The sequence below is a fragment of the Ursus americanus genome, chromosome 3 (genome assembly GCF_024610735.1).
Source record: "Ursus americanus isolate L20-20 chromosome 3, mUrsAme1.1.p, whole genome shotgun sequence".
Classification (NCBI taxonomy): Eukaryota; Metazoa; Chordata; class Mammalia; order Carnivora; family Ursidae; genus Ursus; species Ursus americanus.
The window spans coordinates 22,627,137-22,644,019 of record NC_142129.1 but is presented as its reverse complement, the minus strand read 5'-3'; the positions used below and the strand labels follow the sequence as shown (position 1 = coordinate 22,644,019).

The following is a 16,883-nucleotide window of genomic DNA, read 5'->3' as shown; positions in this document are numbered from 1 at the left end:
ACAAATAACCGCTGTGAGTGGAATAAGTGCTGTGATGGTGGTAAACCGTACATGCTTCTGTAGGAGCCAAAGGAGAAATATCTAACTAAAGAGCAAAGCTGAGTCTTGAAACTTGTGTAAGTCATTTCTTAGTTTGGAAGTAAACGCCAGGTACAAGGAACATGTCACAAGGAGCATAGTCACTGAGGAAGGAGAGAGCATGGCACATTTAAGAAGATGGAAATACTTTAATGTAGCTGGCAGAGACGATAAATTTGGGGGAGTGGTAATATCTAAGGTAGGAATCATATGTGAATATAATCATGTATCTGCATAAATATTTAGGTCTTATCCTGAGAACAGGCCATCTCACTGAAGTGTTTTAAGCAAGGAAGTGACGTGATCTAAGTTGCACGTAGGGAAAGTACTCTGCAACGTAAATTAGAGAGACATGAGATCGCGCCAGGGGCTACTGTAGGAATCCAGGCAAGAGGTAATAAGACCTGAACATACACAAGACCAGCATATATGGAGAGGAGGGGACCAATTCAAGAGATTTTAAACAATTAAGGAAAACAGCCAGATTTGGTGACAACTTCAATTAGGGAGAGGCAGTAGGCTAGGACACTCTAGTTTATCTGGCTCATACAGTTGGGTGGACAGTAGTGCTATTGATCAAGGTAGAAAATGTAAAAGAAATAGATTTGAGGAGTACAGAGAAGATAATGAGGTTTTTTTTTCAAGCCCAATAAATTTGAGATTCTTGTGGAACATCCAGGAGAAGCTCTCCGGTAGATAATTTGATCCACGCTCTGAAGCTTCACAGAGATCTAACCTAAGGATATATTTGTACAGATCAGCCACTAAGAAGAGTCATTTGCAGCCAAGGGAAGGGTATGGACAAATACTGAAAGAATAAAGAAAAGAGTCAGGGCAGAACTCTACAGAGTACCAACGTTTAAAGATTGAGTAAGATTGAAAAGGAACTATCAGAAAAGTAGGAGGAAAACCAGGAGAGAACAGTATCATGGACTCCAAGGGGTATAGTTTTAAGAAGGTAAACAATGTTTAATGTAGGAAATTAAGTGATGTAAGAGTCTTAAGGGGCTTTTTGTTTGTTTTTTGGAGGTTTTTGTTTTGTTTTGTTTTGTTTTTGTATCCAGAAGATCGTTGATGATCTTGGGAAAGTAGTTTCAATGGAATAAGATTCAATGGCTAAATTGCACTTTCTAGAAACTCAGTTTGGGAATCTCATGGTAATCCCTGGTCTCTATTTTCAGGAAGAATTAAGTTGCAGGGATGCAAAGAAACCTTTATTTCTGCCCTGTATGAACTAAGGAGGTGGTTTGAATTTTTCACTGCTAAGAATAATCTGGCTATATCAAGAGGTGACAGTGTAGGTACCGAAGGAACTTGGTAATAGCTTTTGAGGTTCTGTGGCAAAAGGCTCCCAACTGCCTATTTTCAGGTTAATTGATTGTGCTTTATTATTACAGTATGGATGGATTTCGACTGGTGAAATTAAATGAGGTCATCCGGCAAGTGGATATTGTTATTACCTGTACAGGTATGATTTTGACACGTACAATGGGGTGGCACTTGGGAATGCTTTCATGGAACAAGTGAAAAATGACTGAAAATGTTCTGAATAAACCAAACTTGAAAAGCCAGATACAGAGGTCTACAACCAGTCGATCTTTCACGTTCTTCCCACCTCTTTAGAACTCTGATCAAATGTATGTACCATCTCAGTCATCCCTAGAGGAAAGTTTCTCTTTAACTGTTCTGTATCTCCATCCATCTCAACTACCAAGGAGATGACGAGAGATAAATTTTATTTGGGAAACCAGATTTTATATTTGTACATTTGCTTTTTTATTTTACCTCCAAACGTAATATATATTTCTCCCTAGTCTCTGTAAAGCAGACCTAGAGCAAAATTCATAGTTAGAGAAAGTGGGAAAGGTAGTTGTATTAATTCCCAAAGAGGGAAATTAGAGTTTTGGGGAGGACTATGCAGAAATGGCTAGTTTCCTTGACTGAGATACTTTGTCTTTATGGTGGGAACATAAACTGCTAGAACACTGGTTTTTATTTGTAATTATATTTTAGAGGAGGCAAATCAGAATATTTAAGAATAAAAATATATTTGTAGCCTTGGGGTGAGATGGGGGCAGAGAAGAGGGACCATAAGAAACTGTTCTTGCTTCACATCAACCCCCTCGTGTCTTTTTTTATACAGCTTTATTGAGATGTGATTCACAAACCATACATTTCACTCATTTTAAGTGTACAATTCAGTATTTTCTAGCAAATTCACAACCATCACCACAATCTAATTTTTTTATTGAGATATAAGTCACATACCATAAAATTTAGCCTTTTGAAGTATATGGTTCAGTGGTTTTTAGTGAAGTTGTACAATGTCTGATTCCAGAAACTTCATCACCCCAAAAAAGAAGTCCCATACCACTAGCGGTCAGTCCTCATTCTTTCACTTTACCTTTCTCCAGCCCTACACAACAGTTAATTTCTCTGTTTCTATAGATTTGCCTATTTCATATCAATGGAATCATACAGTATGTGGTCTTTTGTGACTGGCTTTTTTTACTTAGCATAGTGTTTTCGAGATTCATCCATATGGAAGTATGTGTTGATATTTTCATGCCTTTTTATTGCTGAATTATATTTCATTTTAAGGATATACCACATTTTGTTTATCAATTCATTGGTTGCTGGACACTTGGGTTGTTTTTGCTTTTTGGCTATTTTGAATAATGTTGCTATGAACATTGTGTATAGTGTTTTTCTGCAAACATGTTTTCCATCCTCGTGAATATTTACCTACCTATATATACCTAGGAATTGCTACATCATATGATGATAACTCTACTTATAATATTTTGAGGAATAGCCAAGCTTTTCCAAATAGACGGCACCATTTTACAATCCCACCAAGAATGCATAGGGGTTACAATTTCTCCACATCCTCGCCAACACTTGTCATTGTCTTTTTTTATTATTGCCATCCTAGTAGGTGTGAAAGGGTGTTTCATTGTGGTTTTGTTTTTTAAAAATTTTATCCAGGTTATCTCTACACCCAATATGGGGTTCAAACTCACAACCCCAAGATCAAGAGTCACACGCTCCACTGACTGAGCCAGTCACCCCTCGTTGTGATTTTGATTTGCATTTCCCTAATGACTAATAATGTTGAACATCTTTTCATGTGCATATTGGCACATCTTCTTTTGTACTTCTTCTTTTGAGAAATGTCTATTCAGATCCTTTGCTTATTTTTAAATTGGGTTATTTGCCTTTTTATTATTGAGTTGTAAGAGTTCTTTATAAATTTTGGATACAAGTCCCTTATCAGTTATGTAATTTGCAAATATTTTATCCCATTCGTGGGTTGTCTTTTCACTTTCTTGATGATATCATTTGCAGCACAAGTTTATTTTTTCTTTGGTTGCTTGTGCTTTAGGTGTTATATCTAAGAAACCATTGCCTAACCCAAGACCACAAAGATTTATTCCTATGTTCTACTAAGAGTTTTATAGTTTTAGCTCTTACATTTAGGTCAAGTTAGATTTCACATATGGTGTGAGATAGGGGTCCAACTTCATTTCTTTTCATACGGATATCTCTTCTATTTTTAAGGTAACAAGAATGTGGTAACCAGAGAGCACTTGGACCGTATGAAGAATAGCTGCATCGTTTGTAACATGGGACATTCCAACACGGAGATTGACGTGGTAAGATTAAGTAACTCATTATGGGGGCTTTTTTTCTCTCCTTCCCAAGAAATATAAACTGGAAGAGGAAAGAGAGGAGTCACCAGCCATCCTATAAACGGCTATCCGAGCAGAGCTGTCCACAGTCTGTTCACTTACTAGCCCTCTGACCTGTGCTTGTGGATACCATAAAGCTTCTTCATCTCAATCATTTCAAATGATTATTTTCTTCCACTCAAGCTTGATACCTACTTACACTGTAAGCCATTTTATCTCTCGCTTTCATTCTCTAGTTTGATTATATTCACCCTGAAATTATCCAATCCAACATAACACTTGGTCCTACTACGTCGCCCAAGTAATAGTTAATAGAGGTGTTATTTATTTCTTTTCAGACTTACCAAAGTATTTCTCAGTGTGATTTTGACTCTGGTTTTAAATTTTTATGGCATTTTTCTGGCACAACTCTGTTTCTCTCTGGGTAAATGGCTCAAGCAAAGCATGCTTTCATCTGCCCTGAGGGCTGCTCTGGTTGAGCTTCAGCACTGCCAGGTAAGGATCAGTTGATATACTGAGAGTCGGTTGGATAATATCTATTTTAAATGGTTTCTCTTTTTAACTCTGCTCTATTCTTCTGTTATTAAAAATAGCTGGAAAAACAACATAGCAAACCCTATTTCTACTCTTGAGGTTTCTGAGTGACGTGGCTCCGTTACTCTTGTCTTATCAGGTTATTTTGCTTATAATGAATAATTTCTTTTTTCAATATTGAAATTTAAATACTGAATCGTTCTTTTTTGTTGTTGTTGTTAAGTTTCACTTATGTGCCATACTGCCCTTTTACTAAATAATCAAAGATATTAATATTTCTAAAACTGTCTAGCACGTGATTGTCCTTTTCTGAATTAATCTGCCCAGAGAGTCCCCAGATGGGAAGAGCTTAAGGAAAGTAGTCATGCTCTGGTATCTAAAGAGAAATCTTTAAGTAAGGGAAAGGGGAAGGACTTTTCTCTCCTAAACCCTCCAGATCTTAAATAAAAACAATTCCAAATGTAATCATGTAATTTTTATATTTTTACTCTATCTCATTTTATCTTCTTGACTATCCCACAAGGCATTATTCTTATCCCTGATTTTCAGTTGGAAAACGAAGAACTGAAGTCCATTGTTCAGTCATATACATTGATACAAAAATGAAATTGGAGCACAAAATTCAGGTGTTTTGTCTTCTACTCCAGTTTTTGTTTTGTTTTGTTTTCCTGTACATTGTACTATTACCATCTCATGATTTCTAGGTAAGCTTCAAATTGTGATGGTAGTCTCTCCCCTAAAGCAATCCAGATATAAGTAATTTCTCAGGATAAAGGCCAGGAGACTACCTTCAATCATAAATATTTACTGTGTGATTGCTATATGCCAAGTGCTGTTCTAGATACTTGGAGTCAGTGAACAAAACAGGCAGAAATTCCTGCCCTCATAGAGCTTACATTTTAGAGGAGCTTGAGTAGCCATGTAGATTTTTAGGTGAAGAACATTTTGTGAGCAGCCAGAGCAAATGCCCTGAGGCAGGAGTGTGCCTAGTCTGTCTGAGGATCAACAAGGAGGCCAGTGTGGTTGGAGCAGAATGAGCATGGGGCAGGGAAAGTGGAAGATAAGGTCAAAGAAGGAATGGGCCAGATCTTATGAGGTCTCATAGGCCATTGTAAGAACTCCTGATTCTATTCTGAGAGAAATAGGGTGCCGTTGTCATATTTGTAATAATCTGACTTCTATTTTAAAAGGATGACTTTCATTTTAAAAGAAAAAGGATCACCCTGGCTGCTGTGTTGGTACTAGACCTGGTTTTGCAGGTATTGCTAGGTAGCTCCCGGTAACTGGCACTGACACTAGCCAAGGGCCATGTCTCAATTCTCTTTGTGCTCTTCTTAGCAGAAGGTATATGACTAAACTAAATGGTCCAGAAAGGGAGAGGCTCAGAAGGGCTTTGGAAAAGTTAAGTTACTCAACCTTTGATGATAATGTCACAGGGGAATAGAAAATGAAATTTAAGGAAATAGCAAACTCAACTAATAACTGCAGCCAGAATGTTCATTCATATTTATGTTCATATTTAATTTGTATTGAATAATTGCTCTGTTCTGTGCTGAGTATTTATTGGCTGAAGAAATAGTGAAGAACATCCCTGCTCTTGCGGCACTTATATTCTAGTCCAGGACGCAGACGATAAACAAACAGACAGTTTCATCAGTTAGGGCCTAGTATTGAAGAAGAACAGCAAGGTGGGAACATTGAGGATGATATTTTAGTTAAGGTGATCAAGGAAAGTCTCTTTGAGGCGATAACATTTGAACAAAAACCTGACTGAATTGAAGGAATAAGCCATCCGAGCATTTCTATTCAGAGAGAATGGCGTGAAAAAGACGTTGAGGTGGAAACGTGCTTGATGCTTGAGCAACAGGAAGGAGGCCATTGTGGCAGGAGCAGAATGGACACAGGGATGAGAATAAGGAGCAACTGAAGGAGGGTAGTGGGTTATGTAGATCTTCGTAGGCCACAATAAGGACTTCAGATTTTATTCTGGGTACAAGGGAAGCTGTTGGAAGCCATTCCATGGGCGCCTGGCTGGCTCAGTCAGTAAAGTATGCAACTCTTGATCTTGGTCATGAGTTTGAGCCCCACGTTGGGCGCAGAGATTAATTTAAAAAAAAAAAAAGGGAAGCCATTCCAATGGGAAAGTTTTGACCAGGTGACTGACAAAAATCTGATTTAACAGATTGCTCTGGCTGTGGTATAAAGAAAACACTTTTGGAGCTTGAGTAGTGATAGGGACAATAAGAGGAGGCTCTCTCAGTATTTCCAGTGATAGAAGGTGGTAGCTCAGATGACATGGGTAAGCAGTGGAGGTGATGTATTGTGAAGGTAGGACAATTGGGATTTGCTAAATGGCTTGGATTTAGAGAGTGAAAAAAGAAGTAAGTCTCTATGAGTTATCTCTGAAACAGTGAAGGAGAATGATTCAGTAAATTTTCCAGATATTTTTAGCAACCAAAAATGTAAGGGTTTTTAGTTTTTAGGATCTGTGTGTGTGTGTGTGTGTGTGTGTGTGTGTGTGTGTGTGAATTTATAGTTTTCCCTAACTTTGAGATGTTGACTGTTGCATTTCTAGGAAGGAATATCTCATCAAAAGAGTTGGTCATTTAGAAAACTGCATTTTTTTCCTGAGAGATAGTAATGCTATGAATACTTAGGGAACTTATGATAGGGATTGTGCTCTTAGCTGCCTTTTGGCCATGGCTTTCTTTCACATGTTTCCTTTTCTCTTGAAAACAGACCTGCTTACCCATATGCATCACATAGATGGCCAGTGTGATTGTAAGCTTCACAATTCAAGTGGCTAAACCATTATGTATGCATACTTTAAAAGTTTTTGCCAGCAAAAGAATTAGAACCTGGGACTTGCTATTGACTCTGCACTTTGCAGGACTAGAACCACAGTTGTTCTCTCTGAAAAAATTGATATTCACTGTGCAAAATCATATAATACCAATTTGTGCAAGCTAATAATTTACAGTGAGATGTACATCTTGTTTGGGAACATTGTCTCCATAAGGAACATTTTTTCCTGGTAGATTGCTTAGTGATTATAAATCAACAGAAAAGACATTGGGATGTTTTTAAGATAATTTTTTTTTAAGATTTATTTATTTATTTGAGAGAGAGTACGTGTGCAGGGGGAGGGGCAGATGGAGAGGGAGAAAGAATCTCAAGCAGACTCCGTGTGAAGCTGGATGCAGGGCTCAATCTCACGACCCTGAGATCATGACCTGAGCCAAAATCAAGTGTTGGACGCTTAACTGACCGAGCCACCCAGGCACCCCCTTTAAGAGAAATTCTTATAAAGCTGTGCTGATCATAGGAAATCCTTCGCTCAAGGAGTGTAACTGTCTGATAAATGTACTAGGTTATGGAGCTGCCTGGACAGTGCTAGAGATAATGTAACTTAGTTTCTCTTCAAACCCTGTTTTAACTGACCCTCAGGTCTTTTGCTAGCACCGCAGCCAATCCAGTGCTCCAGCACACTACCTCAACAAAGCACTGATCATTTTATGATGTTCATAAGAAGTCTCCTTTCCTTGATTGCACCATATCTTCTTCTCCCAGGGAAGACTTCCTAAGACAGGAGACTCCTTTTATCATGATGTCACCTCTTAACTCCCAATCACCGAGATTGCTTGTCCTCTGGAAGATTAAGAGAGTGAGACACTAAGAACTTGAATTACTTTTAAGTTCCATCATCTCAATAGAAAAATACCAGTGTCACCAAGCAATATCTATTGGCTCTACATGGTTATTGCCATCCCAGTTGTTATTTCTAAAGGCTAAGGGATTTACCTTGTATATCCTTAACTTCCCAGAGTGGTATGTTAAACTCTATTTACAGTGTTTATTGATAAAAAAAAAAAAGTTTAATTCTAACTTTAAAGCAATACTTGCTTAGTGTAAAAATTCAAGCAACATGAATATGCTTAAAGAAGGAAGTAAAACATTTACAAAATTGGGGTTCTAGTATACTGTTTTGCAACTTTATTTTTTCACTTAACAATAGTGAATGGTTTTCATGTTTAACACATATAGATCTACTCTTTTATATAAGAATTGCATAATATTCTGTTGTATGAGATTATCTGGATTTACTTAGCCATTCCCTTATTAAATTACATTTTTTGCTATTATAAATAACACTGGATTGAACATTCTTGGGCACTTATATTTCTGAATTTGAGCAAGTGTCTCTGTAGGATGGGGCCCTACAGGTGAAACTGATTGGTCAGAGATTAGGCACATATAAAATTTTGTTGGCTACTACCAAATTGTTCTTTAGATAAGGACTGAACTAAATTATGAAACTTGACATCTCAAGACATTTTATATTTCTCATCTACCTCATAAAGAAATGGTCTAAAAAATGGTCTAGATCATTAATGTAGTCCTAAATATACTGAAATATAATTGTCTGTCTTTCCCACTAGATTGGTAATGAAAAGATGATACAGTCTCTGTCCATAAATAGCTCACAGTCTAGCAGAGGAGTCCACAGTCTCATCTGTAATAGTGTCCTTTACTACATTACCTGAAATATAGTAGGTACTCAGCAAATGATTATTGTATAACTAAAGTGTTTCTCTATTTGTCTGAAAACTACTGTTTGGCAGAACTTCTCAATTTTACCAGCAGAGCCAATGGCTGGTTTCAGAATATGGACTCCCTTTCTATTTTAGGCATGGCCTATTGGAAGAAGGAAGTTGTTATCTTAAGTCTAAACCCTGTGACTGTTACTTGATTGCTGCTGTTAATAAACTTAACATTTCTTCTCTTGTTCTCGGAATATATACAGAAATGGAAGGAGGGTGAGCTGTTGGGAGCTTTATTCTGCCATTGAGCATTTCTCTAAAGGCTACCTCACATTTGCACTTAGGTCACAAAGCTTCTGTAACTTTAGGGTGAGCCACCATCGTTGAGAAGGTGGAACCTGGGACGTGAGGACGTGAAGGCAGAACCTTGGGCCCCAGCATGCTGTATTTAGGACAATCAGCCTTCTCTAACAAATCCCACTTAGCTCTGATCCTCCTTTTTTCTGTTTCTCTTCAGCACTTGTGTATTCTGTTTGCTCTGTATTAATTTGCACTTGTTTGCATGTTGCTTTATAAGTATTTTAAAGGCTTCCCCCCCAACATATGCATTGTTTTGTGTCCCCAGCTAAAGTATGAGCTTTTTGAAGGCAGAAACCATGTCTGTGGTTTCTTTTGTATTTCCCATAGCACCTTTTACTGTGCTCAGCAGACAGTGGGCGTACACTATATGTTGTGGAATGACATCCTGAGTGATCCCTCCCTGGCTGGGCCTAAGATTAAATTCCCTGAAATGGAACAGTCCTAACCAACCTGGGACAGGTATTCTCCATCTGGCATGTTGGTTGCTCCTTTCAACTTGCTATTTGAAATGGCTCCCTTCAACATCTTTCCATCCGTGAAGCGGGACAAGTCGTGGTTGATGATGTGCTTGCTGTATGTGTTCCAGGCGAGTCTGCGGACACCAGAACTGACCTGGGAGCGAGTGAGATCCCAAGTTGACCATGTAATATGGCCTGATGGCAAGAGGATAGTATTGCTGGCAGAGGTAAGACCTGAGACTGGTAAGAGAAATTCACCGCTGGCAGGAGAGACTGCAATACTCAGGGCCCCTCCTCCACATGTTCTCTTACATTTTCAACTCCTCTTTAGCACAAGCTTAACTACTTTACCATCGGATTTTACATCTAATTGTGAAAGGTCTTTTCATTCAGCAATTAAGAAACTATTTTGGTTCCTTACTTTTCACCAATTATCTTGTCTCTCTCTGTCACTCTACAGGTTGAGTCAGATAATGACTGTTACTGTGGGAGAATTACTGTGGGATAGAACCAATGCCACTTTGAGTGATGCTTACAAAGAGATAATGTCATTTGTGGGATGGCTTAATCAGGAAGCACAAAGCAGATACTCCCGATGGTTACTAAACTGTCTTAGGCAAGCTCGGGAAAGGTCATGTCTTTGCTGATAGATTCCATGTTTTCGAGTGACCTTTCCTCTGAATTGAGCCAGATATGGAGTAGGTACCCAGCTAGATACTGGTTGTGTGATTAATATTTCTCTGTCTTGGCTTCTTCTGGCTCAGACTTACTCTTCACTTCCATTCCACTTAGCCTTCCATGTCAGTGTTTCGCCACTTTTCCTTTCTTGAAAGCTTCTCTTCCCTCGTCTTAGATTCCCGACAGCAATATGGATGCACCCCCTGTTCTGACCTTGACAGTTTCTCTTCTTCAGAGAAAGATACCAAAATAACAAGGAGGATAATACTTTTCTCGAGTTTTAATATACAGTCAGTTTTCTTTGCTTTTTTTTAATTAAAGAAACTGCATATGAAAGTGTAAAAGTAATACCATCTTCACCTAGGGACCCCTAAATTTATGTTTGAGTATCCTTACTGTTTTCTTCACCTTTTTTCACCTATCTCACCTTCTCAAATACTTTAGGGCATCTGTAAAGGGACTGGATTATTTCTTCACAAGAAAGGAGTGTGTATCAGGGAAGAGATGGGCAGGTTGTTAAATATTCATTAATTGCTTTGATGCCAGCCAGCTGTCTGGTGACTTAATTCCAGTTGCCCTGGGAGGTCCCATCTACTAATATTGGTGACAAAAGTGAGCACCACAGTTGGTTTACTATGTTTGAGCAAAAAAAGGTGGTCAGGCTTCCTGGGAAACAAGACAGGAAAGGATAGCATTCTCTAGTAGTCTCTACCTCTTGTATTCACCCAGTAGAAATACAAGGCTACCCTTGAATTCAGGAGAACCAAACTAAGGAAGAAGCACAAAAATCATCACAGCTTCCTAAATCCAAAAGTATCTCCCCTCACAACCGGGAGAGGTTGCCCTTGGATTGGACTACATCCTTGGTTACAGCAATCTTTCAAGGGAATGCCAATACCTCAGAAGGATAGTCTGTTGCAGAAAGTAGAAAATTCAAGAGAAATATGCCCTTTCTCGGCATAAGCCTCAGTATCATGTGACCATCTCTATCCCTTTTTACGTAATCCCAGAGATCTTTTCTCTATTACCTTCATCAAATTTTCCAGAATTTTTAAATTCCACTTAAATGTCAGTCAATTCATTCCTATTCCAATCCAGTCAATTCATATTTATTGAACGCCTGCTTTTTGTCCAGCAATGGTAGTTGGGAGGTATTTGGAGAATGGCAGTTGTGCTCGTCCCTCACTCCTCAAAGGCTAGAGACTTTGTCCTAACCCATCTGTGTCTTAACCCTTGCTCTCTAGGGCCGTCTGCTGAACCTAAGCTGCTCCACAGTGCCTACATTTGTGCTCTCAATCACCGCTACTACTCAGGTAGGGCCACCAGAGTGGGGAAGCAGTGGGCTGGAGAGGGTCATCAGACCATCAGGGTTTCACTTGATATGGCACATCAGCATCCATCTCTCTGCTTTTCTAGGCCCTTGCCTTGATAGAGCTTTACAATGCTCCTGAGGGTCGTTATAAGCAGGATGTCTACCTGTTGCCCAAGAAAATGGGTAAGCATGCACTCTTCCATCCCCATCCTTACCAAAGTAGTTCAGAGTCAGAGGCAAAATGAACTTTGGGGCACTCAATTTCTTATGGATGGGGGAAAAATGATATCTGTGTCTTGCAGAGTAGGAGCTAGGATTCCTAGGTTCCCTTCCTATTTGATTTATCACATTTTCTACATGAGTTGCCCTAGTGAAATCATTACATTTTGCTATGACTTGGTTTACCTGCCTGTGAATTTTAAGGATTTTCTGTCTTAAAGTATCTTATATGCAAGAATCTCAAAGGAGAAAAAAATCTTCCCCTAACAAAGAGGACTCATCTTCTACCTTGTGACGTCTGACTTACTCCATTTCTAGGCTGCTACATAGCCCCTTCCAGACTTTCCTCAGACCAAGAAGACTTCTCATAGTACATCTTCTCACTCTGACCTCATTGTCCAGGCCAAAGGAAAGACTGAATAGCTTCTGTTAAGACTAGTTATGTGGGCGTTTCATATAAGAGAAACACTAAACTGTCTTGAAGTTTTAAAGAACCTGCCTCAAGCACCTGAACTGATGCAGTGTGTTTATAAACTCCGGAGGCAAAGATCAGGGAATAAATCAGCTTCTAGTTTTGTTTTGCTTTAGCCCTAGATGCATAGCAACTGTTAGAAGTTGACATATTTTCCCTTTACTATATCCTTTGGAAGGATATAAAAGAAAGAGAACAGTCTGTGTTTTGACTAAATGTATAATGGAGTTAGGAAGTCCAAATACTTAGAAAATTACATGAAATTCTGAATAATATGTATTCAGGTAACGGAATGTAAACATCAACGCATAAGAACCTCAGATACTAAAAGCAAAGCAAACAGTGTAGTATCATTATTAGACATTCCTTTCCAATATCCTCAGGTGTTCATTTTTCTGAGCAATCCAAAGTATAGAGTCTAAGGCAGAAGGAAAGTTCAAGTTTCCCGTTTTTTAGTCCCCTGCTATCCCATCCTTTCGCTAAGGACTATAGCTTCTTGCATATCTCTCTTACCTTTCTGGGGAGAAGGAAAGCTTCAAGGATGAGACAGTTAGCAAGAAAGAAGTGTTCTGGCTTTGAAAACCACTTGGCTTGAAACTCAAGCAGCTACTCCTTAGGATTCTGGGCCAGTGAGCCAGTTGAGCATTTTTCTTTCAGTTCTGGGAATTAGAAGGTGTCTTCCAACTTTTTAAGGCCTAGCCTGGAGAGAACAGCAAGACAAGAGGCATGAATGTTTATACCAGGGCTTCTGTGGTCTGTTCCAGATGAGTATGTGGCGAGCCTACACCTACCCACCTTTGATGCCCACCTGACAGAGCTGACGGATGAACAGGCCAAGTATCTGGGACTCAACAAGAATGGGCCCTTCAAGCCTAATTACTACAGGTGCCTGGGGCCCCCTAGAAAACAGGGAGGCCTGGGTAGAAAAGAGCTTTCTGCACTGGAATTGGTCTTTGCATCTTTCACATTTACATGAACTCAGAAAAATAAACCTACTCCCCCTCACTGCCACCCCCAAAGGACTCTTTGAGCCCTTCTCCAGACACTAATAGTGCTTCCTTTTCCAAATTTGCCTTTTTCCATTTCATCTTCTCGATATGATTTTTACCTCTTTATGGAGAAATACTGGTCTTTTTCACTGATGTGAAAAAGCACCACAAGTATCTACCCTCATCATAGACTCCAGAAAAGTCCCTGCCTCCTTGCTGCCATATACCTTTAGGTGAGCTCTTCATGTCCCAGCATCCTCACAAACTGATAACATCACAGTGTCATCTTTCTTTCTCCCTCTAGGTATTAAGTTCCTGTAATTCAAGCCAGAAGAAGTTTTAAGGAATAGAACTCCGAGTCTTTTCTCCACTCCTATACAGGAAAGAACCCAGCAAGCTGCTTCTCCAATCAGCTGCCCGCCGTGCTCACCCTATATGTTAGGTTATTTATTTATTAAAATCTAGAATCCTGTGCCTGTTGCCTTGGCCCAGAGTGTGGTTACTGCCCCGAGGGCTGTGAGAGCCACAAAGGACAGGCTGAGGAAGGAAAGATATGGGGTAATCCTTCCCAGTGCATCATCCGCATCATTCCCCATTGACTTGGAATCCTCAGCAATGGTCATTTGTCTCTTGTCCAGGTTCAGGAGTTAGTCCAGGGATTCCAGACTCCTTGTTCCCTGGGGTTTTCTGGGATAAATTTTCAGCAGCTGCCTTTCTCAGCTTTGGCCCTTCCCCAGGTGAGGCCTTTTGGAAGCCACTGAATTAACATGGCCTGGGTTCCCAGCCTTGACCATCACTATCACTGCCTTCTTTATAAAATGACTAGGAAGGAAGGAGTGTTATGGCTTCGGCAAGCTACACCAAGAACTTAGCTATGCCTGTGCTTACTGGGAGTCTCCTTCCTTACCCAGGACCCCTTTCTTCCTTGAATGTCCACGTCTGTTTTAACACTTTCTGGTTCCAAGAGGAATGTGCCTCCATATTTCCTCAGCAGCTCTGGTGTTTATCAGATATTTTTTTTGCCATCTTTTAACCCAACTAACCTCTGCCCAGGAAGTGAGGGCCAGCCCCGCTGGGGCCCATAGTTTTACTTGTCATTTAACTGAACAGTTTCCCGGGAAGTTCCCTCTAGACTGGCACTGTCTCAGAAAAGGAGAGCTTACTGTGAAACTCCGCTTCCTGAAAGTTCTTCTTATTGCCTAAAACTGCTTTTGAAACTAAGCAGGGAAAGATGTACTTTCCAGTGGATTTGGGGGTGTAGGGCTTTGGAAGTGGTACAGGGCATTCAGGCCCACAGCCTGACACTCTGAAGAAGCAGAATGTATTTGTCTCCTGGGAAGGGCTTTGCAGCTTAACTGGCTAAGCTCTACAGAGATGACACTCTCAACTGTGTCCAGATGATTAAAGCTAGTTTGACTAGTTTGAACCACCTCAGACATTCATTTCTTTGGCCATTGCCATTGATGAAACTGAGTTCTGGTGTCTATGATTTAGTCTGTGGTTTTTCTTCTCTAGTGGGACATATTTTTTATGTTCTTGCCTCTTCCATCTTAGGATTCTATGTTTCAGAGGTGGTTTCTTGAGTAACTCCAACATTACAAGAAACTAGTAGTGTGAGCAGCCTGAAATTTTATGTCCATGTAAGAGTTGGATACCTTTTGGAGACTGACCCGTTGGTCTTAAGGGTTTTATTGGGACCAGACTGGTTCTAAGAGTTTAAGTCTGGAGTGGCCCTAGAAATCTCAAAGGAAGTGAGTCCCTTTCCCACCTGACAGCCTTCCTTAACACTCTCAGGTCTGTTTCTTTCTTTCTTTCTTTTCCCATTTTTTTTTTCCTACCCTGGTCTGCCTCATAGTCTCAAGACCAAGGTGATTCAAGGAAACACCACCAGACCACCCAGGATCACTATAACCTTCCCACCCTGATTCTCCTCTCCTACCTCCACCTTCTTCAACTTCTCCTGGTCTTCACATATACTTTCAGAGCTAGTCTGGAAGTGACCTTCCTTTTGGAGGTAGGGAGGTGGGCTTTGGGTAAATGGCTATTTGCCTCATTAAATACTACATAGCCTCAGTCCATAACATCTGGTTCCTCAGAGGCTGTATGTTTTAGCGCATACTGGAAAATGCCACATACATGGCTATATTCTTTCATGAGGCAGATCATATGCTGAAAATTCCGCTTAGCCACTCAATTCTTCCTTTTGCCTACCCAGTTCTGAGTTTTGTAGTAATTAATCGGATCTCTTGTATTAATTAATTGGATACAGATCTTTGTAACTCATCTTATATCAAGGGCAGATTCCATTAGGCAGGTATCTGGACTCTAGCCTGTTATGTTCTTAAGCCAGGAATTATAACCTACTGTTTCTCAGTAAAGCCTGGCTCTCGGTGGAGCAGTATTGCTATGTACTGATCCTGACAGAGCATACCCTGCCTTGCTATAGTAAAGAGACCCATTCCACGTAAAAAAGGAGCCACCTTAGGCCTCTAGGTTAGGTTGCCAGTGTCGTTGCCCATGGTGAGATACTTGCCTCTGAGTTTCAGATGACCTCTTTTCCTTTCTCTCTGTGGACCCCATGTCAGCAACCATTAAGAAGTAGGAGGCTCAGGCCTCCTGAGTATTTGGGTTCTACCTTAATGTTGGAATTTGGTCATTCCCTCTACCCTTGGAATCAGAACAAATGTGTCTTCTTCCCTCAAGCTCTCACCTGAGATGCATCTTAGGTATCTGGAAACAAGGGAAAGAGGACTAATTATCTGTTTGTATATGGCCCTGGCAGGTAGGGATACTTACCATTTTCTCTATGATGAATTCGTGCTAGTTTTCTAGGTCTTTTTTGCCTTCTTAATGGAAAATCAGGGTGTTTTTTTTTTTCTCATTAAAAAAGAAAAAAGGTATCTGGTCTACCTTCTGTCTGCCCTCCTACCTCCTGATCCTACCCTCCCATATGAGCACGGCTCCCCATGGCCACATACTCCTGCAAAGCTTTTTTGCTGCTTGGCTTTTCTCTGAACAGATCTGAAATTGCTGCTCCTGTGGTTTTCTCAAAATTAACTTTGTCATGGTTTTAAAAAAAAAAAAAGAAATCAAAATGCATTGTTGCATTAAGCTTTTTTAATAAAGGAAAATTATGGAAAGAAAATAGGCAACACCAGCAAATTATACGTAGACGATAAACTTAACTATATATATAATATATATTATATATATAATCATCTAGTTCTCATTGTCATCTTACTGAAAGGAAATAAAACCTCTAAGGATTGCCATTTCTGAGAGGCTCTTGGAAATCTTTATGTCTAAGTGATTGTATTAGATCAGCAATAATGACTATGTAATCTCAAAAGATAAATAAAATATTCTTAAAATGGATTCTTGTCTTGAGAGTAGTCCTTGCTTCTGTTCTGAGAACTATGAATTCAGAGATGAGAGATGTTTCTGGGCAACAGACTGGAGAGCCTGCTGCAGGGCAAGAATGTAAAAAGCATCTTACCAATAGACTACCAAAAGCTGCTGCCAATAGGCATGTTTAAATGGCCTTAGTCTT

General features: G+C 39.8%; 1 protein-coding gene across 5 annotated transcripts in view; it reads left to right on the top strand.

Moving 5' to 3' along the window:
* AHCYL2 (adenosylhomocysteinase like 2) overlaps positions 1–16,708 on the top strand; it is a 160,765-nt gene extending 144,057 nt beyond the window's left edge. For all 5 annotated transcript variants that reach the window (XM_045792663.2, XM_045792662.2, XM_087860834.1 and 2 more), the window contains exons 11-17: positions 1,476–1,546; positions 3,640–3,734; positions 9,792–9,890; positions 11,586–11,654; positions 11,758–11,836; positions 13,109–13,229; positions 13,638–16,708. In XM_045792663.2, coding sequence (XP_045648619.2) covers positions 1,476–1,546; positions 3,640–3,734; positions 9,792–9,890; positions 11,586–11,654; positions 11,758–11,836; positions 13,109–13,229; positions 13,638–13,644 — 541 coding nt within the window. In that variant the 3' untranslated portion in view covers positions 13,645–16,708. The remainder of the gene's footprint in view (positions 1–1,475; positions 1,547–3,639; positions 3,735–9,791; positions 9,891–11,585; positions 11,655–11,757; positions 11,837–13,108; positions 13,230–13,637) is intronic.
* The last annotated feature ends 175 nt before the right edge of the window (positions 16,709–16,883 follow it).